Raw genomic sequence first — 25,822 nt, 5'->3', positions numbered from 1 at the left:
AACGGCTCTGACTTGTAAGAGCACATGGCAATGGGACTAAATCAGGTTTTGCCTGGTGACCCCCATTCTGTGGCCACCAGACCCTCAAGACACTTGGCCTGTCAGGTGCTGCTCTGTGTTGCTCCCAAGTGAAGTAACGTGCTGTGCTTGCTTGCAGGACTTCTCCTGGGGAAAATGGGCGAGCGAGGAGCCCCCCTGGTGAACGTGTGCCAGTGTCTGAATGAAGCAGTTATGAAAATTGTCTCGATGGCTGTTTGGTAAATCTGGTTTTGATTGATTCATTGACTGATTGATTTTCTTTCCTTCTATCTAATGGCAGTGCCAGTCACACGTCTGCAAGTGTCTGTTGTGAGCACTGAATTTGTTTTTGTACAACTGTACTGCACAGTACCAAACACTGCCATGTCTATCTGCAGTGCTATAGTGATTGCTGCATCCTCATAATTTTTTATGCTTCTTCTTTGCAGGTACTTCCCCTTTGGCATTGTATTTCTCATAGCTGGAAAGATCTTGGAGATGGAAGATCCATCGGTTATTGGACAGAAGCTGGGACTGTATGTCATTACAGTAGTGTCAGGGCTTGCCGTGCATGGAATCATCCTCTTACCTCTGCTTTTTGTGCTCATCACCAAGAAAAACCCCTTTGCTTTCATTCAGGGGATACTGCAAGCCTTGCTGATCGCCTTAGCTACATCCTCCAGGTAGGAAAACGTGGCTGGAACGTGTGGATACTGCAGAGCAGGGATGTGGTTTAGCCAGGGAGACGTGGCTGTGTCTGGCCAGGTGAGCTCTGGGGGGACAGGTGTAACTCAAAAGAAAATTATGCTCCAGCACTGTTTGAAATGGGAATGCTCCTGCTTTTAGGAGGAAGCAGATGCTCAGCCCTGCCCGGGTCAGCCAACCTGGGCAGCTCCTGGTGCTCTTCCACTCACCCTCTCCCAGGGTTTTCCCAGGACAAACCAGCAATGTTTTTGTGTGTGTGTGCACATTTCATTCCATTCTTGCAGTTTTCTTTCCATTATTCAAACTAGGACTGTCATAAGTGCTTTACAAACTGCATGGGGTTGTGATCCTGGAGTTTAATTGAAAACACCAAAAGCTCTTCTGAACACTTTACTGACAATCTAAAATCAAGTACAGTGTATCCCAAGTTCATCCACAGAAAAATCTTACCTACTTTGAAAAGATTTTAATCATTTTAGATTATATTTACCTATTCTATTTTCATTGAAATACATTCCTTAGAACAATGAAAAAAACTTCACACTATAAATTAGCATCCTTTCCAGGAGACACAAATCCAAACATTTTCCTGGAGCACATTTGACCAGGCAAAGGGTTTTTATGGCCTCTCTATTGCTTCTCCACATAATCCAAATAAAACCACCTCGACTGTGCCTCCCTTCCCCAATGCCCACTGCTGCAACTGTTGCTTCTGCAATTCTTAATACCTGGTCTCATCCTGAACCTGGATCTCCAGCTCTGTCTCCTTCAGGTTTCTCCTGCCTCTGCTCTGCAGCCAGCTAAGGGAGGGAGACCAGCCACAGAGAGAACACCCTGCTCCGTGTCCCAGCCCCATGGTCTGTGGGCTGGGGCCATTGCTCTGCACCCAGAGCCCTTCCCAAATGCAGTCCCCGCCTCCCAGAGTCTGTTGTAATCCATGGACTTCTTTTCTGTGGTTTCCTTTCTTGAACCTGTTCTTCCTCCATTCCTTATCTCATTTCCTGTGGGACAGTTGTCATCTTCATGCTAGACAGAAAGAAGAGAGAGAGGTCAGGGTTGCAGAAGCTGAGGCAGGCATCCCTCATGGAGGAGACAGGTGAGGGTGATGGGGGTCTGGCTGGACCCCAACCCAGCCAGTGCTGGCACTCACTGTCTCACGCTCCAGGAGGTGCTGCAGGATTAACGTGGGCACCAGGGATGGTCAAGAGAGCTGCACCCATGGCACACAGGTGATTAAAGTGGTGCCTTCAGCCACTGAAATGACATTCTGACATTTTCTCTCTCAGCCTGCAGCTCACTTTGCTGATAATGTCTTCTGTTTCCCCGGGTGGTGAGAGCTGAAGAGATTTTCATTGCTGCAGCAATTTGTGTGACATTGTGGCATCCACCCCCAGGAGGGCTGGTATTTCTGTCCCATCACACTGACTCTGACTTACAAAGCTCAATACAAACAGCAATTCCTGCTCATTTCTTGTCCTGCAGCTCAGCCACCCTGCCCATCACCCTCAAGTGTCTCCTGGAGAACAATGGCATCGACAGACGCGTGGCGCGCTTCGTGCTCCCCGTGGGGGCCACCATCAACATGGACGGCACCGCGCTCTACGAGGCCGTCGCTGCCATCTTCATCGCCCAGGTCAACGAGTATGAACTGGACCTGGGACAAATTATAACTATCAGGTACAAGTTTCTCTGCAGCAGCTAGATTATTTCTCTCTATTCCTATTTATGGACATTAGGACAGCCTCTTGCATTTTTCCTGTTTGCAGAGATCTGGTTAATGCAGAGTGACCTTTGCTGGGGAGCTGAGCAGCAGGGGGGGAGCAGCATCTCCCAGTCCCTGTGCTGTGTGCCAGGGAAAGCTGGGCTGGCTCTGCGCCCCTGAAAGTGCTGCAAGTCAAGGACTTTGCCTGTAGGGAAAAGCCTAGGTGCACAGACATGTGGCTGGAGCAGGTCAGCACTGCAGGGCTGAGCACAGAAGGATGTGTGCAGGTGTCATATACTCCCTCTCAGGAGTGGGATATTCTCATTTTATAGTCAGGGAAATAAAGCATGTAAGTAAATAATAATTAAGTACGTTTGCAAATATTTAGTAATTTTAATGAGGAAGTCCCTACCCTGAAGGCAGGGGGGAGCACAGAGCCAGGGCACCGGCTGCCAGCCCCTGCTGTGCACAGAGGAATTAGTGATAGCACCTGGGAGCAGGAAGGTGGAGAAGTCAGATCCAATCCAGTCCTTCCCCACAGCAAGAACTTACTCTGCCATGCAAACACGCCAGTCTGAGTTGCACAGCCACCTTCTCTTTGCAGCATCACGGCCTCAGCAGCCAGCATTGGGGCCGCTGGGATCCCACAGTCCGGGCTCGTCACTATGGTCATCGTGCTCACCTCCGTGGGGCTGCCCACCGAGGACATCACCCTCATCATCGCCGTCGACTGGGCTCTGTAAGTGCTCTCCAGGCCACTGCTGTGGGCAGTGCCCCGTGTCAATTCATGGTGCTGTATCTTCATCTTGATGGATGAAACCAGACTGCTCTCAAGACACAAACTGATGCTGGATTACACTTGTCACAGACAAATAAACTCACAGATTGTGAAATGTGCCATTCTAAAGTACTCAGATAAAAACACCGTGAGTCATTAGGTGAGAAACCACAGAGCAGATGCTGAGTTAGGGAAGTGACATGTGGGTGGCTGGTTTGTACTTTCCATGCCCCCAGGGAAAAGAGGGAACAGTGCCAAGTATCAAGGCTGCTTTTCTCTTTCCCTCCCCCTTTTCTCTTTCCTCCAACAAAGGAAGGTTAACACACCAGCAGTTTAACCTTTCAGCACCATAGGGTACCCAGCACTGCTGGCACCTTCTACTAATGTGAGAGGTGCCTGGGTAGACAAGAGACGATCAGTAGCTGGATCTACAGGATTTCTCCTCGAGAAGCATCTCAAGGAGTTTTATGACTTGCTGAGGCAGCTCTCCCTGCACTTAGCACATCAGTGCCTGTCCCAGTTTGGGAGGTGGCACTGGCAGGTCCCTGCACTGCTCGCACAGGCAGGGTCACACAGATGCTGCCCCAGCATGGGGCTCACATAGGGACCATCTTCTCTCTGCATCTCCAAAACCAACACAGCACTTGGCAACACCAGTGGGAGGGACATTCAGGACGGGGGCTGATGTGTCCCAGGGCCATCAACACCCCGGGCACCCTGGCAGTGGGCACCCCCTGCATCCTGGCGCTGTCTCCCCGCAGGGACCGGCTGCGCACGATGACCAACGTGCTCGGGGACGCGCTGGCTGCCGGCATCATAGCGCACGTCTGCCAGAAGGACTTTGCCCCAAAGCCCCCCCCGGTACGTGCAGCGTGGTGGGAGGGCAGGGGGGCGTGGGATGGGGCAGGACAGGTACAAGGCACCTGCTCACTCCAGAAATCAAAACTCTGCTCTGACTTTTGCAGCAAAACCCAGTGAGCAACACAGACAAGTTTCTTTCTGCAGAGACCTCACACCTGCATCCCAAAGACAAAGGGATTGAAATGACTGAGGAAACCCTGTTGGATCAGACGGGAGTTCACTATAACATCTGCCAGGTGTAGGTACCAGCATTCCTGCTCCCAGAAATGGCATCTTGGTGCTAAACGCTGACATTCTGAGTGTCGCATGCGGATGCTCTGCAAGATAAAGGCCTTACTTGGCACAAAAAGTGGGAAAACCCTCTCTTACCCTTTGCAGGCCGTGGGATTCCCAGCAGGCACCCAAAGAGCATGGCTCTGCCACTGGGGCAGGGAGCCAGCTCCTCCCTGCGCCTGAGGACACAGCTGGGAGCTCACTGCCCTCTCTTAAATGGCTGGGTTTGAAGGATTTATAACTCCCATTTTTCCAAGCTCACCTGTTTTTGAAAGCAAGGGAGGTGAGCAGGTGTCAGCAGACTGGATTTGGTGGGAATGCAGTAGGGATGGGACATAACACTGAACCCTCTGGCCAGCAGCTCTTCCCTGGAGGCCAGGCTGTGCTCCAGAAGCTTTTGTTTTCCTTATTATAGAGATTATTTTTTTAATCAATGCTTTTTATTTTACTACTGGGTTCTGATATAAAAACTAAGATTAAGTGATTTTTTTGTCTAGAGCTTAAAATCCAAGTTGGACATAACTGGATTTCCCAGCTGTCAAGTTAGACAGGACGGCTGAGCTGTTGCACTCTCAGGGGCAGTGGGATCCACTGGCTGGAGGGAAGGAAGGCCCAGCTGTACACCTGTTTCTACAGCTGTTTTATTACAGAGAACTAATTAACCAGGCCCAATTGCAACTGTGTTGATCTTCCCAGCTAAGGATCTGTCACCAAGCTCAAATTCCAATTACAGCCTTAAAATCCAGGCTTCTCAGGGCAGCCTTCTACACAAAAGCCTTTTATATCAACAAATCATGTCAGTGAATTAATTTGTCTCTCAAAATTTGTCTCTCTTTCTCCTTCTTGATCTTTCCTGACATAGAAATGGGAATTGTAACACAGCTCAGACCCCCACACACATCACTGAACTGTTCTCCAACTGTACATAAAACATTTTCTGTGCAGAATTCTTTCCAGCTGAAGTCAGAGGTTGTAAAAAATTTTCTAATTTAGAAGAAATATTCATTCCAGTTTTGCCAAATGAAAAGCAGGAACTATTAAATATCATAAACCAGCTTTTGCACAAAAATCGTCTTCTTTTAACTTACGAAAGCCTCACATAATTAGAATCCTGGACAACATAAGCTTGAGACACTGCTGCTAACTTTGGCCTTTTGCACCCTTTCTCCTTGGTGAGGTTAATTAAAACCTTCTTAAACATTACAGCCCAACTGCTCTTCAAGGAGCACTCGCATCATTCACAAACCCAAAATAACCACACTTCAAATGAATCTCTGCAGCTTCCCCAGACATCCCTGCCTCCTTCCCATATCATTTATGATCACCTTGATACATCACACGCTGGTTCAGCATCACTGGCTCTGAAGGGCTTTGTGGTTGTTCCTCTATAGCAGGAGTGAGCTCAGGCACCCAAGCTCCCCTGGGAGATGCTGGTGAACCCCGGGGAGGCTCCAGGCAGCCCCAGCTCTGGACAAGGACCCGAGCACCCTGTCCTGTGCAAGATACCCACACCCCGCAGACAAAGCTGGACAGACACCTCCAGTGCTCCAGACTGCTCCAACACAGTAATTAAAACATCCCTAACTGGATGGGTCCAGGCCAACCAGCACAGACACCAGCACAGGCAGCAGAGACAAGCCCCACTTTCACATCCATTCTCCTCTCATTAGTGAGCTCTGGATATTACAGCACACAATTAACCCTACAACAAAAGGCAGGATGCAACATCCATAGCAAAGGCCCTTGAGTGAGTGCTGGGGCTGCAGGATGAGCCTCTGGGCAGCCACTCCCATCACTGGGCTCTGGTTGCTGCAGACCAGACCACCTTATCCCCTGCCCTAGAAACTGCAAGTCATACTAAAACAACTTCAACAGCACATCCTGGAGCTCACTGCAACAAAGAAAAAATTATTACTGAAAAAAAAATGAATATTATATCTCAGTAATAAATCTAGAGCTGGTGAAGCCAATCCCACCTGTACAACTCACCCCAGGAGCTGCAAGTCCTGTGCTTTATCAATCCCAGAATGGCTGCATTGGAAAGGAACTTAAAGCTCATCTCCCATGGGCAGGGACACCATCCACTAAACCAGGCTGCTCCAAGCCCTGATCAACCTGGCCTTGAAAGTGTTGGTAACATCTCTTACTATCTGGTGAGATGTTTTGATTTTGGAAATCAGCAGGAATTATTTTGGTGCTAGTAAGGTCAAGTGTCATGCTGGAGTCCATACATAGCCTTGTCCTTGTGAAAAATACAGCAAGGGAGACCTTTGAGTCCAGCAGCCTCAAAACTGGGCTGTCATCATTGTGCCCTTCTAACAGGATAAAACAAGGGGAAAAAATAATTCAGGTGCTTCTGAAAATCTCTTTGTGGTCTGGTATAGAGGGAAGGCATTGTTATTGATGGGGAAAACCCAAAGGCAGCAAGGACAATCCATCTTCAGCACTGCACACAGGCACAGGAGAGGCACCTGAACACCTTTATCAGGGTGGAAATTGCAGAAAAGTAAATGAAGCAGATTTATGGGATGGCTCAGCTGGTGAGGGGCCCACTGTCCCAGGCTATGCCTTTGGGATGGCACCATCCCAACCCCACCCGTGTTTTCAATAATCTGCCACTGGGGAAACACTGACACCAGTGTTTATCTGCTGCTCAGGGGGGAACAGCAGCCTACCTGTGCCAGCCCTGAGAGCTGGTGACACCCATGGAACCAGAGAATGCCGGCAGGGCTTTGGTAGAGAGCAACACAAACTCACCAGGGGCAAGGAACAAGAGATTTCTAGAACACGAGGAAGTAGCAGACTCTGGACAAAGTCACTGGGCACCACCAGGAGGAGTTTTATTCTGTACCAACTGTATTCAGGAGACCAGGATGGGAGGGAGGTGAAGTTCCATGTGTCCCACATCAGGAAACCTGAGGTGTCTTGCTTGGCAAACTGAAACCCATCTATACAGCCTCAAAAAAGGTAAAAACAGGGGAGTTGGGCACTGCCCAGGCTCCCCAGGGAATGGTGCCAAGGCTGCCACAGCTCCAGAAGCTCCCAGGGCTGCTCAGGGTGGGGTTGTTGTGGTGGCTGTGCAGGGACAGGGGCTGCACTGATGATTCCTGTGGGTCCCTTCCCATTCAGGCGATCCTGTGGTTCTGTAATAAATTCTACTGACTGACACACTGCACCTTCAAAGTCGTATAAACTATTTTCCCAGGCACCTGTAAGAAGAAGAGGTGCCTCTCTCTGTTCCAGCACTGAAAATCTAACTCTGTGTTATTTCCATGCAATTAGAGAAGTGCAGGCAGTGCAAGGCATACACCCTACAGCACAAAAATCTGGTGTACAGAAAGCACACAAGCTCAAACCTGCATTTCTTCCTTGGAAATCCTTGTTTTCCTTACAAACAAAAATCTCAGATGCTATGGTAATATAGGTGATCCCTGGGTATAATATTGTAATAAAGTTGGAGAGTAACTGGGTGAAGGAATTTGGCTGTTATACAAGTGTTATTTTACTGAAAAAAAAAAGAAGGAAAAAAACACTGAAGGAAAGCTACTTTGAACTAAAATCCATGTGGAAGATATTTATGGGGTCTGTGGTTATTAAGCAAAAGGAAAAGCTGAAGCAGCCCTTGGCTTTGGGGCACTTCCCAGACAGCAGGACAGAAAACCCACCTGTTGGCCACATGAGCCTTGGCTGGGGAATGACATTTCTGCAATGATATTTGGGAATCTGAGGATGTGACTGGCCATAAACATTAAGCATAAGTGAATTTTCATGGAACAGAATGACTTGAGTGTATACTTTATTCAAAAGACATTGGCTCCTACAAACCCATGGATAAATTACCTCAATCCTACATATTGGTTCTTTTCTGTGCATCAGCTGTCTTCCAGAGAACAAATTATTTTTACATATCTGAATTTATATAATGATGAGTTTTGATCAGAGACTTTTGCTTTTATATTATTTTCACACCTTTTCAGGACGTATAAATGGAGTTGGAAGGGCACTGTCAGCAGAGCACTGCTGACAGCCTTCCTTTGGATCACAATGTGCCTCGGTTTGTGTTTTACTAAAACTGAAAAAAAACCCAAAATAATTCAATGCTGTAGCATGTGGCAAAATACAATCCAAACAACAGATGTGAAAACCAGCCCAAAGCTCTCTTTAATTTAAAATACTATCCATTTCAAAATTAGTCTGCCAGTTTTCTAGAAAAATTTTGAAAAGACCCTTCCACAAAATTTTTTGAAGGTAATTATTTAAATCTGTTTAAACCCCAGATTTCTCTGTAAAACCAGATTTCCAAAGCATCTCTGAACGACAGATATGGCTCAAGTAATTTTTTTTTTGACAATCACAGCATATAACCTCCACTAAAAGCTCAATGCTCCTCTAAAGAGTGAGTGCCTCCCTGGGGATTCTGCCTCTCCTTTTCCAATTCACTGTATGCATTTGTTTCCTTGAGGAACTCCTAATTTTGTCTGACATGATAATAAAACTTTCTAGAAGATCTGAATGAATTATTTCAGTCCCTCCTGCAGGCAGGTGCAGCTCAGTCCATCACCCAGGGTTCCACACAGCACAGCCAGGTCAGGGCAGAACGTGGTGCTATGAGAGCACAGTGAGGCACACCAGGCCCTGTGTTCATGGGACCATTTGCAAACTGTACAGGAGTTAACAGTTCAGATCTAGCTCATAAACTGCCATTCAATGTTCATATGCAGAGAATCTCATCCCACCCTCTACCACAGGCAGGGACACCTCCCACTGTCCCAGGCTGCTCCAAGCCCTGTCCAGCCTGGCCTTGGGCACTGCCAGGGATGCAGGGGCAGCCCCAGCTGCTCTGGGCACCCTGTGCCAGGGCCTGCCCACCCTCACAGCCCAGTATTTCTTCGTAATATCCCATCTAACCCTGCCCTCTGGCAGTGGGAAGCCAGTGCCCCTTGTCCTGGCACTCCAGGCCCTTGTCCCCAGTCCCTCTCTGGGTCTCTTGCAGGTTCCCTGTAAGTTGCATCTGCACCTTTGCTGGGCCCTTAGGGCTGGTGTTTAGACTCCCCGAGTGTGCTGCAGACCCCATCAGCCCCCAGCCATGCACAGGGTGCAGAGGTGCCCCATGGACTCTTTACCTTGGGCCTCCACCAGCCTGGGCAACTCTGCAGTGTGTTCCACCTCACCGTGTTGGAGGCTGTCCAGATGAAAACTTCACAGGATTCAGTGTGGGGAGGAAGCTGTACCATCCCTCTGTAAGATGCTCCAACATCCATGTCACGAGTGGACAGACTGTTGCAGGTGCAGAGGTCCTGGCACCCAGGTGTGCAATGTGCACTCACCTTTGTTATCTGGAAGCTTCATTTCTCATTTTAACTACACAGATGAAGTGTCCTGTAGCCAACAGTGAGAGCCAGGCACCTTCCTGAGCAGTACATCTCAGGCTTTAGGAGTAGATGTCTTCAGAAGGCTCTTACTGATGGGTTTGGACTGGGTGCTAATACTTTAATAGCTTGAGTCAGTAGGTGAATCCCACCCTAAATTACATGTCTGAGCAAGAGACCTATTTTCAGAATCCTGAGCCTTCCAAAAGGCCATATTTTAGTTCTCACTCTGAGCCATGGACTTAGGCAAACTACAGCTCAACACAGACAGGAAAGAACAGTAAGGCTGAAACATTACACCCAACACAAAACTTGCTGCTCCACTTACCTGGCCATTTCACCTCAGAGATCTTCTACACATTGTCCTTCCTGGAAACACAACAAAATGGGTATTTGGCCATTCTCCTCCTTTCCCTTTCAATATTCCTGGAGTCTTCAACCACCTGCAAAGCAGGATTTTAAACCAGATTCTGGTGCTAAAACATTGAGAAGAGCAGCATCATGACCCCAACTTCAGAACACTGTGTTGTCTCTAGACATCTCAGTCCATTTCTGTGTCTTGCTTTCTCTATCCCCAGCAGTTACTCACTTTGACAGGCTGCAATCACTAGAGACAGACAAAGCACATGCTCTTTGCACTTACAGCCTGGCAGACATCTGCTGGTGGTGTCATAGCTCAAGCAAGGCTAACTTCTTCACAATTCTCCTTCTAATGCCAACAACATAAAAATCCTGATCTTTAATTGTTGTGTTTTACTGCTCATGAATCAAGTGATTCTTCCCCACGGGATGCAGCATCCACCCAGTTGCTATTCAGAGTTATGAGCTGCTCTTCCCAACCATGCTTCCCTCTAACCTGAGCACCAATCTGCATTTCCTAGACATGAAGCCTTAAGTAGGAAACAAACATTCATATGTATCCTTCCAGAGCAGCAATTACCCATTTGCTCACAACTTGTTACCAAAGCAGAACTCTGTTCTAATTCACCCTCTTACCTTCCCAACCAGATACAAACCACACAGGGAAGTGCTCAGGCTCTGGGTTCATCTATGGTGAAGCCACAATCATAAGACCTGCCTGTCCCCTCTTGATCCAGCAAAGGCAGGAGCCAAGGTAAGTCTCAGCAGTGACACAGCCAAGCAGCAGAGAACAGAAACCTGGTGAGTCCCACGGTTCACGGTGAACAGCACGCGTCCCCCCAACAGCCCTACTGGGGCATTAAACCCCCCAAAATTGGCAGATATAGAACAACCAGAGACACAAGAACCCTGCAAATGGGCAGATATGAACAACCAGGACTCCTTTTCCATTGTCCATCACACTCTCAAGCACTCAAACACAGCTGAAAAGAAAAAGCACCCACCAGGAACATCCACTGCTGCCAGCACCAAGAGCCACATGACTTCACCTGCTCTGAGTCGGGCTGGGGACAAGGACCACCACATCCTGGCCAGGTAACAACACCCTGTTTCATAAGGAAGAAGCCAGGGCTGGGTGCCTGTACCAAGAGAGCTGTGGCAGTGAGCCCAGGGCAGAGCCAATCCCCTCCTGTGTGTGCAGCTCATGGGGCCACCCTGGCTGTACAGCCCTGATGCTCCTGGCAGCCACACACAGCAGGTAAGCTCTGCCCTCCTCACCAAACCACCCCTCAGCTGGATTTCACCTGCAGCCAGGAGGAACACACTGCTTTAACCCAGGATTGCAAAGATTGCTCTGAGGAGGATGTGATTCAGTGACAAGCCCCACAAGTCCTTGGCTGGCTCTGGACAGCAAAGAGCTGCGTCCATCATCACTGCAGAGCCAGCACTGGCTTCACCTGAGAAACGTGCTCAGCTGGTCAAAGCTGTCACCAGCAGGTTCTGGTGTGCACAATCCATTCTCATCACTGCATCACTACCCTACACAACACACTTCCCTCATCTCCCACCCCCATGAGGAAAACCACCAAATTGCTCAGCTGGTTCCCTGTCACAATAAGAGTCACAGACATGTTTTATGAAAAATCCTTTCCTTAGGAGTTTTTCTCCTGAGAAGCCTCAAGAACAAAATGTAAACAATGGTTATCTGCTGCTGTGGAATGCAACAGGTGCATCTGGGTTTGGTCTCATGTGGTTGTTTCTAATTAATGGCCAATCACAGTCCAGCTGTCCAGACTGTCTCGGTCACTCACAAGCTTTGTTATCATTCTTTCTTTTGCTATTCTTAGCCAGCCTTCTGATGAAATCCTTTCTTCTATTCTTTTAGTATAGTTTTAATATAATATATATCATAAAATAATAAATCAAACCTTCTGAAACATTGAGTCAACATTCTTGTCTCTTCCCTCATCCTAAGACCCCTGCAAACACCACCACACAATAAGCAAGGCAGGATGGCTCAGTTCAGCACAAACACATATCACAAGGTTTGGGCCTCTCCATCTGTTTCCTCATAAGCAAAAAGAGCTCAACAGCAGTGCCACATGCTGCACCTGGGGGAACAGGACATCCAAAAAGCTTCTCTACTCCAGCTTCTTTGGGAGAAGAATTCACTATCTGCCCATTGTGAGCCTCCTATGTCACCTGTGTGACCAACCCCTGAACAACAGATGCCTCAAGAGTTTGAACTTCTCATCAACAGCCATCCACTGCATTTTCATAAATAAACAAGTGACAATATTGCCAGTGGACTGTCAGATCCTGTCCTGGAAGGATTTCCCCACTCCCAGCATCTCCCAGCCAAAGGAGACAGACTGGTAGCACACACAGCTGTAAATGAACTACCCCAGCAAGAAGCTCTTCTGGAGAGCTTCAGTCCTGTGTCACAAGTTGCTACAAAGCACATGACTGGCCTACAGGACTCACATGGACTCTCCTACTCCCACAAGCCCTGAACAATTTGCACCCAAAGCTCCCTCTCACAGCTGTGTCCCACAGCCCCATTACCCCTGTCATAGCTCCTGGCTCCTGAACCTGTCTGTGCACTCTGCATAAGCCCAACCCACGCTCTGGGCCAGAGCATTTACACTCCTGCCTCTCCAAAACCTCTCCTCATACAGGAGAGTGGGAATGGGCAAGTCAGGGAACAGCTACAGCATCTCTCCACAATTTCCAGCAGAGGATGCCATAGCACATATATGATACTTCAACATAGGTAAATGCTGAAAATGCATCCCCAAGATCTGGGAAATTAGTACTATCCCACCAGCTGAAAACCTCCTGCTAACCATTCCATGCTGCCTTCCTTCTTTAAAGCAACTCTCACCCTAAATTTCCTGTATTTGTAACTACCAAAGTTTATTTAGTGGTATGCAACACCATGTGAAATGCTTCACAAAAGTCCATGTAAATGGGAGTTACTGAATTTTAAAAATCTATTTACTTACTATTCTCAAAGTAACTTAGCAAATTAATTCTTCTGTGACAAAAGGTATTTGAACATTTTCATTTAGCTCTGTTTCTTTAAATTCTGTTATTCACAATTTGAAGCATATGGCTTTAGAGAAGTTTTTTGACCATGCGTTGGAGGGATGGAGCCTCCTCAGTTCAGAGCCCCTTGGAAGAAGCTGCCACAGCCTTCACTCCCTACATCAGCACTTTGCAGGGTAAGTGTCCTGTCTATGGAAACACATGGTGCAGCACAGGGATCAGTTTGACAGGGGTGTACCAGCCCATGCCATTCACTGCTAATACACATTTGCCTGTGATGGGAGATCTTCCACACAGGAGACACTGCCAGGAGGGACAAGCTGATGTACCTCCTACCAGAACTCTTCTGTTCAAGATCACATCTCTCCTGGTTTTAGTGCAGGCATTACCTTGCACCTTGCAGGTCCTTGCAGCTCCACTGCCCAACCTTCGGTAACCAACATGCCACATTCTCCCTTTGGCTGAACGTGGAGCTGCTTCCTTCTCCATTTCACAGCTAACAAACAGCTCATCTCCTTCCTGACCTTTGAAAAATACCTTTGCTTTCTCACCAGTCCTCCACTACTGCATTTACTGTGATTTTAATACCTTGAATTGGATTTTTGCCAGTGGAGGATTTTTGGCTTTTGCCAGGTACATGGACTGATGATCACACCAACAGTTTTGACTAAGTGACTCCAAGGACTGTCCTTCACATCCACAGTCCACACTCTAGTCTAGCTGGCTTTTCAAAATAATTAATTCCTATTGTTTTCCTGAGCCCCCAGCTGACCCCAAGCACAATCCAGTGCACCTTTTGATAAAAGTGCAAAATTATACAGCCTGATCCCAACCCTTTAACTGCCCCTTTAGCATGGCTGGAATGGGGACTACAGGAGAACCAGATCCAAGAACTGATCCAGGTTTAAAGGAACCACTGGCAAGACTTATCTTTTAACTAAAGAAATGCCTACCAACAGTTTTATCAGCACAAGTAAGATGCTGGTGGAGGTTTGGTGTAAGATTCTGGACACCAGAGCAACACCAGCACCTAAAACATACCCAGAGCTCACCTTTGGAGCCTTATTTACATCTTCAAAGACATTTGATGATGATGATGATTATTATAATTATGGGGGTTTTTTTAGGACCTCAATATCTAAAATCTTCTAGTACAAAAACATTTATGAGGCTGTACCATGTAACATTATTTTAATAACCTGTTAAGCTTTCACACAGGATGAAAATGCACCCATTGCAAGGAACTCCTCCTCCATCTCCAATAAGGAACAGCAGATGGACAGTGCCCAGCTGACACCTCAGTCAGCAGCACTGCCCCACAGGCCCCATTGCCTTCCAGTTGTAGCACCAAATGCCAAAGTATTTCTGAGCAAAATCACTTCATCCTTGCCCACGTTAAGACATCACACCTCTTTCCCTCCTTTCATTTGTGCAGCAAATTAAGCAAACCTTCTGTTAGGACTAGAGGCTGTTCACCATCCTCACTGAGCAAAGGGCTGACACAGTTCCTATCAATCAATTCCCTACCCCGTGCTGACCCCAACACTCCCAACAGGGATCCTTCCTGTCACGTTTCAAAAATTACACCAGGCTGCCTTAATCTCACCAATTCAACAAGTCTGTCCTTTTCTTGTTTTATTCCTCCTTGGATACAAGCAGCTCTCATTATTCCCTCACCCAAACCCAGAATGGATAATGACAAGGAAGCTGGACATCCAATGCCACGGAGTGGAGGTTAGAGATGTTCTTGATGTATTGATGTAACATCAATATTTGTCATATGAACGTGGAAAGATTAAAATAAGAGCAAATATTCCATTGCAAACATTCATTCTTCAAGGCCCCCAGCAATCCAACAGGACATGAGGCTCTCATGTGCACAGCTGAGCACAGAGCACCAAGATGGAAACAGAAGCACAAAGCTTCTCAACCAGTTTACATTGTACAGCTCTTGTTCTGCCTTTGAGCATCACTGTGTTGAAGTAAGATCAGATACAAATCAGGGCAGCCAGAATGTTTCCAGAAACTATGACAGTGTTAGAGGCACCACTGCCCTGGAATAAAACACCTGGTGCAAGTCTTTATGAGCTACCTGAGTGACTAAACAAGGCACAGACATCACAGTGAGTCAAACCTCAAACCTGAACTTTGTGTTGTTCAGAAAAGCAGCCCTGAACACACTGGAACAGAGCTTTGCCATGTTTTATCTAAAAAAGCATGAGCAGCCCTGATGTCCCTCGGGGAATGCAGTGCAGGGGGCAGGGGGGCCTGGCCATGCAGCCCAGGCTGTTGTGCTGTGGCAGGTGCAGCTCAGGCACTGCCATCCCTCTAGAGCCACAGTCCTTCTTGCAGCTGAACTGTCTTCCTTCCTCCATTCCTGCAGTAAGAAAAGATTAAAACATTAAGACCCATGGAATATAGAAAACACAGAAAGGGGGAAAATACAGAGTGAAGGTGGCTTAAAACAAAATTACTGAAGTCACTGACTCCCACAGTGACAGCACTGTATCTCACAGGGAGAAGGGAATGGGAGGTGCTCCCTGAGCAGCAGTGATATGGTACAGTACAGGACCACTGCTGAAAAACACTGAGACACAACATACAGATAGGGCAGTTTTCCAGAATTAGAAAAATGTGGAAGCTAAATTCTTTCTAAGATGGGCATTAATTTTCTTAAACCTCCACAGCTTGCTCCTCACATCACTGTAGAGTTGTGACCAATGCCTTAGAAAGCTTCACATGAGCTTGTTTTTTCAAGGACATTCATCTCTGCACTGTGCAGGATGTGGGACAGTGCAGATGTGCCATTCCACATGTGCTATATATAGCACCTATACAGCAGAGACAGTGACACACAACTGACAGCAATGGGTACCTACTCTAAATGTGTCATTCCAGTCTACACGTTTTATTACACACAGGTATTACATGTGTATGTAGACACACATACAAACATATATGCACTCTGTCTCTTGAAAGATGAAAAGCAGAAGGAACAAGCTGGGACAGCAAGGTAAAGCAGGATACATGGTCACAAAAGTGTTTAATCACAAATTCTGCAAGTCTGGTTAGACCAAGACCAAACCCCTCTGCGCCAAGACTGAGAAGCACAAGCTACTTACCACAGCTGTTCATGGGCTGCAGGACAGCCTTGGAGTCCTGCCAGTGCCTCCTCCTCCCATGACAGCAGAGCTGGAGCCCACGGCAGGAAGCAGCTCAGCACTGCTCACACTGCCCCAAATCTGCTCCCCAGCCAAACCACTCCTGCTCTGCTCTCCTCTAGGAGCCTTCTCTTGGGGCAGAATCTGTTCCAACACATTCAAACAGTAGGTTTAACAGGTTTGTTAAAGTAGGTCTAACAGGTCCTCTGATCCCTACGCCAAGAACACAGGAAGCCTCAAACTTATTTGTATTAAACTCAGTTCTTTGTAAGCTCTAGCTTGAGCACGTGCTCCTTTGTAAGCATGGAGCTCCAGCCCTGTAGGGAGAAGTCAGTTCATTCTGGAAAGGTCAACCTTCAGAATGTTATAAACCACACTTAAAATTCAAAGAAAATCTGTATTTTAACTGTGCCAAATTTGGTTTAAATTAATTTTGATGCAATGAAACATTATTTGCTAATGAGATGTTAGCACAAGTTATGTTCTGACAAATTAGGTTCAGAGTCTCATTTTGCTCATCACTGTTTCTATACATAAACACAAAAAACAAAAGACAAAAAAAAGGAAGTGTGTCACAGTGCAAAGAGTAAAACATTGTGATTTATTCACCTTCATTCAGCTGCTCAGATAACACAGATGTGTTAAACCACTCCCAAATGCTCCACTTCCTCCTCCTGCTGTCAGTACAGGAAGAAGCAGAGGACAGTTTAAGGAAAAGAAAGGCAGTGTCAAAAATCAGGATTCTAAAGAAGAGGAGGTATTTAGGGGCCCCCTGACACTGAGCTGGGGAAGCACAAGGGGAATGAAGGGAGGGGGGGAAGGCAGCCAAGCTTTCCTTAAATAGCTGCTCACCGCCACTGCTGGGACAGAATCCGGAGCAAGTGTACTGGCAGCGTGACCCAGGACACTTCTTACAGCCAGATTCTTCCCTTTTTATTAAAGGATAGGAAATACAGAGAAAAGGGTTCCAATATCTTTCTTGGACATATCAGTTTAACATCTTTTTTCTCCCCCCCTCCCTCTTTCACTGTTCTGGAAATGAAGGCGGTGACATTTGGAGGGAGGATACCACAAGAGCAGAGCAAGGTGGGGGAACAGTCAAAAGCCAGGGAGTCTGCCAGGAATTCTGCTAGAAACAGAGTCCCTGTCTGGGTGTAAATGGGTCTACACAAACTTTTTTGGTTTTCTTTTAAAAAAAGAGCCATTTCTGAGGGGCTAGAACTTCACATGGCCATGTCCGTTATTAGGCTTTTTGGAATTTAATATATTTTTTCCTCATGATTTTTCATAGAAGAAAAACATGGAAAATACCATAGTGGTCAAAATGAACATGAGCAAAGTGAACCACATGGGATAAACTCTGGTGGGAGCAAAAATGGAGAAGGTGTTCCAGCTCCATGCAAAGGAAAACCCAGGAAAGGTCTAAGTCTTGATGAAGCATTCCTGAATACACCAGATGCTGCACATTCAACAATCCACTGATATAATGGTAGGAACAGAAATTCTCAATTCTGCTCTTTACCAATTTAGCTCAACAAATAATTCCATATGGTGAACAGTGCTGAACTGAGAAATTCCCATCAAAGAAAAAATAACTGCAAATCTAAAAACTCCTGAGTTGGAAGAGATCCTGAGCTGAGGCAGCACTGCCACACATTCCATGACATCATACATTAAACACTATCTATATCTCTTACTTTACATCATTTTTCTGAGTAAGTCTTCAAGAGAAAAATCAGAGGCAATGTGTCAAGGGTACAACAATTAGCCCAGCTCTCAGAGGGATTATTTCTGTGACTAAAGGACATGAGGCACCTGCTGAAACACAGCAGGACAGATTTCAGCTTACCAAAACTAAAAGTTTGTTTTGGTGAAGAAAGGACTAAGACTGGAACCCAGTCTGTGCAGAGCCAGCAGGGTTATATGTGATCCTTCAACCAAAAGGATGTGGTCTCAGAAGCATTTCTGGAAAACACCCCTTACAGAACCTCCCTTAGGGTTTGACCTGGGGTGTCTGTCCTGCCCCAGCCTCACCCAAGGAACCAGGGAGCCTGACCTGCCCTGATGGTCCCGTCCCATGGAATCACAGCTGTCAGGTTGGAAAAACCCTCTAAGGCAATGAAGCCCAAGGACCAAGCTGGCAGCAGCACCGTGTCCAGCACTGGCCCAGGACCCCTGTGCCACAGCCACAGGCTTTGAACTCTTCCAGGGATGGTGGCTCCCCACGCCCCTGGGCAGCCTCTGCCAGGCCTGACAACCCTGGCACAACCTGCAGAGAATCTTCATCCAATCTAAACCTCCAATGGGCCAACATGAGGTGTTTCCCCAGGAGCTTCCTGAAGAAGTTTCACACACATTTCTGAGTAACAGTATAGCTGGGCTTTGGGTTTGGTTTAATCAGGAAGAAAAATGTAAGATAAAGACAACAATTTTTTCCCTGAAAAATAAAAAGGAAACTAAGCCCCTTCTTTTAATTCCATCTTTCTAACAAGGCCACAAGTTACAGAATCTTTAGTGGAGGAACCTTGATTGGCCTATTCCTGAACACAGTTCAGATTCTTCTGAAAACATGTCAAATTCCAAACTGCACAATAATAATCCAATTCCTGCAGGGAAAAAAAGACAAAATATGAACAATTAAGTAAAAGCCTAATTCTATTTTGAAGTACATCACCCTTCAACAGGGCTCAAGTAAAAGCATCCCAAGTATGTTCCAAACAAGTGCTCAACAAACCAGCCATGAACATGTGGCAAAAGTACAAAAACTCCTTTGCACTATTAACATAGATAATGTCATTTAAGTCTTAACACCAGTGTAAAATATCTATGAGTTGTTTCATTTAATTTTGAAAATCCATATAGAAAACAATGTTCATTAACTCCATCCACAGGATTCTACAAAACTGCTGCTTCATCAACAAATCTTTGAACTGTTTCAATATGAAAACTCAATTTTTTCAAACTGCTCAAAAATCATTGCAGAGAATTTCCAAGCACTTGAATTGAAGCACAACCAAAGTATGAACTTGGTACATTTTTGCAGTTATTTCTAAAATAAGTTAATTTACATAAATCATCTCAAAATAACACAATGGGATTCAACTTCATTTTCGACATTTGGAAAGCAGTGTCATACTTTATTTAAAGTAAACCCATGTAAAAACAAAGTTTAAATGAAAATGGTACCTGAAAAATAAATTATTTGATATAAAACAAATCAATAACTTAAAAACACACTAAATATACAAAATGTGTAACCATATACTGTACAGTATGGAAAGCAATTGATAAAACCTTCTGTCCCACAAACAGATTAATTTATAAACAAAAGATTACATAAGTTAAAGGAAAGGAAATCAATAAAAAGACTAGAAGTACAGTATTATTCAAATTACTCATCAAATAAAGGTTTATCCCAACTTATGTTTCAAATGTCTCAAGTCATTTTCTTCTCAATGACCAAGTGAAAAAGTTCAGCCATACCACTAAAAACTTGCTCAAAAATGTTTAGAAATAAGGAACAACAGCAGGAGAATATTGAGATTCTAAAATGTGAACACAGAAGCAATTTTCCAAGGTTTCAGGTGGCAGTTCTACCATTACTGTTTTCCCATCATTAGCAACAAAAGAGAATTTCAGTGCTGAAAACTCCACTCAACAGAAAAATATTTCTAAACCTTTGTTGCTGTTGGATCGAGTGTGATCTAGAAGGAATCTCCAGAGTTGAATGTCAAACCCACCCATGGGGTGGCGAGTTCTGCTTTAGAGATCATAAAGACTTGGACTGGTTTTAAATCATGTAGGATGAGAAAGCAACACTGTGAGTTTGGTTTTGTTTGGCTACATGAGACTACTACAAACAGCAAGCACTGAAATGACGCCGTACCTGATCAACCTACGAGCGGCCGCTCAGGAATGACCGGCGATTTTCAATCCACTGCTTGTCATGGAGGCACCGCCTCTTCCGAGCGAGAGGGAGGGAACTGAGACCCTTTTTATGAACTCCACATTTTTCATTTTTTATATTAGTAAGGAGAAACCCAGAAATAATAAACACAATAATCAGAGAAAATAGCCACTGGCCTCTTGAGCTCTGGATTTATCCATCCTACTGTGCTGAGCAGCCAACCTTGAGAAGTGCAGAGCTACGTTAGAGGAACTTGCCGAAGGCACAAAAAGACTCTCCTGCTTCCAAATAGAGATTACAATACCTCAGGTGACAAATTCAGCTCTTGGAAAATAAAAACAAAATGAGAAAAAGCCAAAACACAAGTGCAGCTCCACTCAGAGAGCTCAAGGGGTTGGTGTTTCTTTATGCTAAAGGTGAATTTGGTCCCTTCCCTCTAAAGCTATTTGTAGATGCCTAAATGTAGAAATGTAACAATAAGGTGCTTCATTGATAGTTAAAAAGGACACATTTCTTCAATATGGAAATAAAAAATACCATGACCTTCTGACAGAGGCAGCCTCCAGACAAACTGCTCCATGTTTATGTGATTGAACCAGGCTAGCAGCAGCTCTCAAGAGCTGTGTGTTAAAAATCTCCCACAAACTCTAACCTTCTGCAGGCAGAGCTATCAGAGGAGCTACTTTAAATACACAGTTTATCATATGACCTGTATATTGTGTTAGAAAAGTAAACGTGGGGACATTCTCCAAGTTTGTTTTTTTAAAGCACATATGTAATGATAAACTATCCAAAAAGGAACTTGAGTTATTGCCGTTTAAAATGCACTGAAAAAAAATCTCTCCTGAAATATTTGAAGAATTTCTACTTTATTGACCTTACCCAGAACATTAAAGCAACATAGAATTGTAACAAATGTTGAAGGACCTTAAGGACTATTCATTTTCCAAACTCAGCCTTAAAATACTGGATCACTTTTACCGTTAGTTCATCATTTTGGTTTTGACTGCTGGATATTCTTTCTATAAATGATACCAAGTTTTTTAAAAAACTTTTTTAAAAAAGATTTTTAACTGCTTTTTATAAATAACGTTACTGCAATGTTCAATCCCCCTATAAAAATAGGTGTCCTCTCCATGCAAACACCCTTTGGTCATCTGGACAAGGGCAAGTGACCAAACACTGACCAACCAGGGTTCACTGTGGTGACAATTTATCCTGCTCCAGTGACTTTTCTCTGGATTTTCCATGGTTTTCATACTCACATGATACAGATGTACAAAAAACATATCCAAGCAAATGGAAGGAAAAGCTGTGTGGCCACACACACCACTGTGGTGATGTGACTTCTCCCCTCACCCTAAGAGCTGGATCCTGAAGCCTTTCCCAGCCCCAGAGCTAGAACAGATACAGGGACTGGCAGAGGAAGGCTCAGGAGGCAACAGTAACTGCACTGGCCAGTCTCTGACAGGAGAGTGGAGCAGCTCAAGTAAACCAAATTTTATGATAATGCAGCTTGAAGAATAGAATAAAATAAAATAAATCCAACACTTCAGTGCACAGACACCATCTAACAGGGAATCACTGAGAACTGAACACACTGAGCTGCTCTGATTCTGCTCACGTCTGGATTTCTGGTGTTGCCATCCCCTCACCTGAAGGATCTGCATGTGCCTTTGCCAGCTCACAACCAAGCACATAGAGAGATTCCTCTTCCAATATTTATGTGGGATTTCCCTATCTGCTAATGGTTAACAGGAGGTTCACAGGTGCTGAAGCTCATGGCCAGTGTTCTGCACTGGGGTGAATTTCATTCATGTGGACATCTGGGAAGCAAATGCAGTGACTCCCCTCAGCATCTACACAATGAGACCTGAGACAGCAGCACGAACAACTGTGTTTTCAGCAGAAATTACACCTGGTCCCTCAGAACCTACATCAGGGGCTGTCCCAAGAGACTCTTAACCTACTCTAAAGGACCCCAAAACACTCCCATCTCAGCTGTTCCTGTAGCACATCTCACAGTACAGACCAAAAAATTCAGGTCTCCAGAATCTGATTATCACATCCTAGTCCAGCAATGAAGACTTTCCAGAACTCTCTACCTCAATGAGACCACTGAATCTCACAAGCAATGTGAGAACCCTGCTTTGAGACAGCCTTTGGTTCTACTAAGATCCTGTAAGTGCTTACTGACAGAGGCATCACCTGATAGAAACACCTGGCTTCCACCAAATGGATGGATGAAAAAGCAGAGCACTCTGAGAATTAAGAGGCCAAAAACTCTCTTGAAACAGGTCTGTTCAAGTGAGAGCTTCAAAGCAGGGTGAGGAGGAAACCAGTTGCTCCTACCTTTTGGGCAGAAAAACTCCTGGTAGATGTCTTGTTAAAATTTAGTTTCCAACCCCAGAAGCTTCCTTTTGGTCTTTACTAGTAGGATGCACAAGCATTTTGGTTTAGGACCAAAAGCATCGAATATAAATACACAATTTTTCTGGACTTCAGCTATTTATGCCAAGATTTGACTGTTAGAATAGCACAAATCATACACTACTTCTGGTTTCAGCTCTGGATATTAGCAGGAGTTTTTCCTCTTTTCCTGACTCGAGCAGCAGTGCTTTGATCATACCAATTGCCTGAAAATTATTATCAGAGCAACTATCAAAGAAAGCTGGAATCAGACCTTTCCTAAAAGAAATTGTTGTAGTAGCAGTACAAAACCATATCCTGCATTTCTTTCTTACTTAGCAAAGAATGAGAGATGGAAAAATAGGGAAGCAGTGGAAAAAGAAAGGAACAGCGATGCCAGAAAGCATTCAAGAGAAGGGGGGTCTTCAAAAGTGGCAGCACAGCAATGTGCTGCTGCCATGGCCAGTGTGCTTGGAACCAGTACTGACAGAGTCATGTTTAGGGGGCACTCGCTGGAAGTCTGAACCCCCACTAAATATTGTGATAAACAGCAACTCCCATTTTAGTTTAGCAGCAAATTTATCTTAAATGGAATAAAGCAAGAGAGAATGACAGGAACTGGGAATGACTACAGCCCACTCCTGTGGAACAGGACAGTGCAAGGTTTAAAAATGATGGGACATGTAAGAGAACTTCTCTGTACTACACAGCTTTAACTTGGGAGGATGCCCAGAACGCTTCCCAAGCTCTCCTTGTATGCAGAAAGGAAATAATCATAGACATGATAAATGGATGGTGATCAACTGGTGGAAGGAAACCTCTGACAGCCAAGAGCAGCTCTGGGGGGTGGGAATGGCCTGGCTGCTGTGTCACAGTCACTGTTCCACCGAGCATCTCAAGAGGTGGGGAGGGAACAGACTGGCAGGAGAGGCAAGGCTGGATGCTTTAACAGGAAAATCCCACCTGCATTCACTGCACACAAGCTCAAACTCAGCAGAAGGCTGGTCACTGGGCCAAGGCTTATCTGTAGGGTTTAGATATGTCCTGGGCAGGTCCAGGAACATCAGCAGCTGCCACAGGTCCTCCCTGGAGCAGGGCACCAGCTCAGCCACGTGTGGAGGCTGAGGGAGCCCTCAGGCTGTGCAGATCCCATGGCAGGGAGAGGACAAGGAGAGGACAAATGGCGGCAAGCAGAAGGCAAGGTCAGCTGGGGAGGGAGTGAGACGAGCAGGCAGCATGGACTGGCCTCTCGAGTTTGGAAATGAACTCTGGGGCTGGTAGAGAATCAGGCAAAACAAGGAGACTGCATTAAACTGCCACAGACCTCATTTCCACACCTGCCCTACCTACATAAACACCAGAGCCAAGTCTCTAGTTGTGCACAGCAGCTCACACACCTGTACAGGCATGGTCAGCCTTCCCAGTTTCCTACCCAAGCACACCTGAGGGTTACATCAGTCTGTGACACTCATTTCTATGTGACAGATTTATTGTGGTGCTTGTTTCAAAACTCTTTTCTTCTACTCATCTGTCAAAGCAGTAAATTAAAATTCTCTTAAAGCGGAGCTACAGTTCCTTAAACAGCACTCTGAAAGCTGGACACTTTGTGCAATACTTAGCAAAAAAAAGAACAGAAAATAAAAAACAAAACAAAATTTGAGCAAAACAAAATCAAATTTAATGTTCTTAAATGCAAAAGTAAAAACAAACAAAAAACACAAAAAAGCAAAAGAAAATTAACAGAAACAGAACAACTCAAAGTTTCAAGGCAGTCTGCAGAAAACCTGGGGGATTAATCTTTAAATCTACAAATCAAAGGGGTTTTTTGGTTAATATCTAACTTGCAAGTTGTAAGTACTTTTCTGCTGAGTGTTCAGTAAGTAAAGCTAGTTGTCAAAACAAAATCCTATTAAAATAGAAAAACTAGCACTCATTAGAAGGGATGCGAGAAATACAATGCTCAAATGTTTATAACTGGTTTTTCTTTACAAAATAGAACTGCCAAAGGAATTCCAACTACAATGATCTTGGAAAATGAGTAAGTATCTTGCTGCATTATAATGTACCAGTAAGTAGTGCACCATGCATTAAATATTTGGACAGAAGAGATTCAGTCTGATAAAGTAGCAACATATATTCACACTCGCTTTTTTGGAGTTTCATTTTGACTCTGAAATCTTCCCGGAGTTTCTTTGAAACTCTTTGGTCCATTCCTCTCAAAGTGGGTTTTAAAAGTCACGTTTCTAAAACCTGTGAATTGGACAGCTTGGCCACTGCTCAGTGTGCAACTTACCTCCTCAATGGTGTTAAAGTTAGGCTGGCATGCTACTACTTACAAGACCTTGACTTTAAAAAGCCTGATCCTCAACTAGACACAGAGTAATGAATATTAATTTATCAAACAATTTACTGTCAACTAAAACATTAGTATTTCTCAACTTTTCTTCCATACTACTGAAACTGAGGGGGAACAAAAGGACAGGGGGATGGGTAGGAAGAACAACATAAAACCAAAGAAAATCAATGAATTCAGCCTGATATTTTTCAGAAAATTCCAGTTTTTGCAGACAACATTCAATGAAACAAATGTTAGTCTCATAAGTGAAAGCATGCTTCAATTTTACCACCATCCAGAGGGTCTAATTAATGCAATCTACTTAAGATTTCAGGGGATTTTTAACATGTTTTAAATGAAATAACTTAAAGGAACTTAAAATTGGTCTAACATTGTGGGATTTCAAACATTTGAACATGTCAGTTGCATCCCAGAATATAAAACCTTTTCACTTCTCATTTAGACTAAGACAAACACTTGTGAAAATTGGCGCAAAATGAGTTTTACACTAACAAAAATGTTTCAACTTCTGTCACTCCATTATCTATTCCATACAAAAAGCACGAGCAAGTTATTTGTGGGACTTGTTGGTTTTGAAGGAAACCTGTAAGATTTTGTCCCCCAGGCGGTAGCCATTAAGACTTGCTATGGCCATTGCAGCTTCTTCATAGTTTGTCATGGTCACAAAACCAAAACCTTTGCACTTGTTGGTGTTGAAATCTCGAATAACTTTCACATTGGTAACCGCACCAAAGGGGCCAAACATCTGCCAGAGGATTCCCTCATCAGCATCTTGACCAAGGTTGTAGATGAAGATACACCAGCCAGAAGATGCGTTTCCTGGAACATTTACACCAGAAAGCCCACTCATGTGATCTACACCCATAGGAGAGAAC

At 45.0% G+C, this 25,822-nt stretch overlaps 2 protein-coding genes across 6 annotated transcripts in view; one reads left to right on the top strand and one right to left on the bottom strand.

The window, feature by feature from the left end:
- Positions 1 to 4,306, top strand: part of LOC129131312 (excitatory amino acid transporter 5-like) — a 14,333-nt gene extending 10,027 nt beyond the window's left edge. The window contains exons 6-11 of the mRNA XM_054650233.2: positions 158 to 257; positions 468 to 701; positions 2,206 to 2,400; positions 3,030 to 3,164; positions 3,965 to 4,064; positions 4,169 to 4,306. Of these exons, the coding sequence (XP_054506208.1) occupies positions 158 to 257; positions 468 to 701; positions 2,206 to 2,400; positions 3,030 to 3,164; positions 3,965 to 4,064; positions 4,169 to 4,306 (902 nt within the window). The remainder of the gene's footprint in view (positions 1 to 157; positions 258 to 467; positions 702 to 2,205; positions 2,401 to 3,029; positions 3,165 to 3,964; positions 4,065 to 4,168) is intronic.
- Positions 1,101 to 25,822, bottom strand: part of ELAVL1 (ELAV like RNA binding protein 1) — a 64,023-nt gene continuing 39,301 nt past the window's right edge. For 2 of the 5 annotated variants that reach the window (XM_054649973.2, XM_054649974.2), the window contains one exon: positions 1,101 to 25,822. In XM_054649973.2, the coding sequence (XP_054505948.1) occupies positions 25,498 to 25,822 (325 nt within the window). In that variant the 3' untranslated portion in view covers positions 1,101 to 25,497. The other 3 variants (XR_013185536.1, XR_013185533.1, XR_013185535.1) reach the window with 3 other exon arrangements.

The sequence above is a fragment of the Agelaius phoeniceus genome, chromosome 29 (genome assembly GCF_051311805.1).
Source record: "Agelaius phoeniceus isolate bAgePho1 chromosome 29, bAgePho1.hap1, whole genome shotgun sequence".
NCBI lineage: Eukaryota > Metazoa > Chordata > Aves > Passeriformes > Icteridae > Agelaius > Agelaius phoeniceus.
This window is presented reverse-complemented; position numbering and strand designations above follow the sequence as displayed.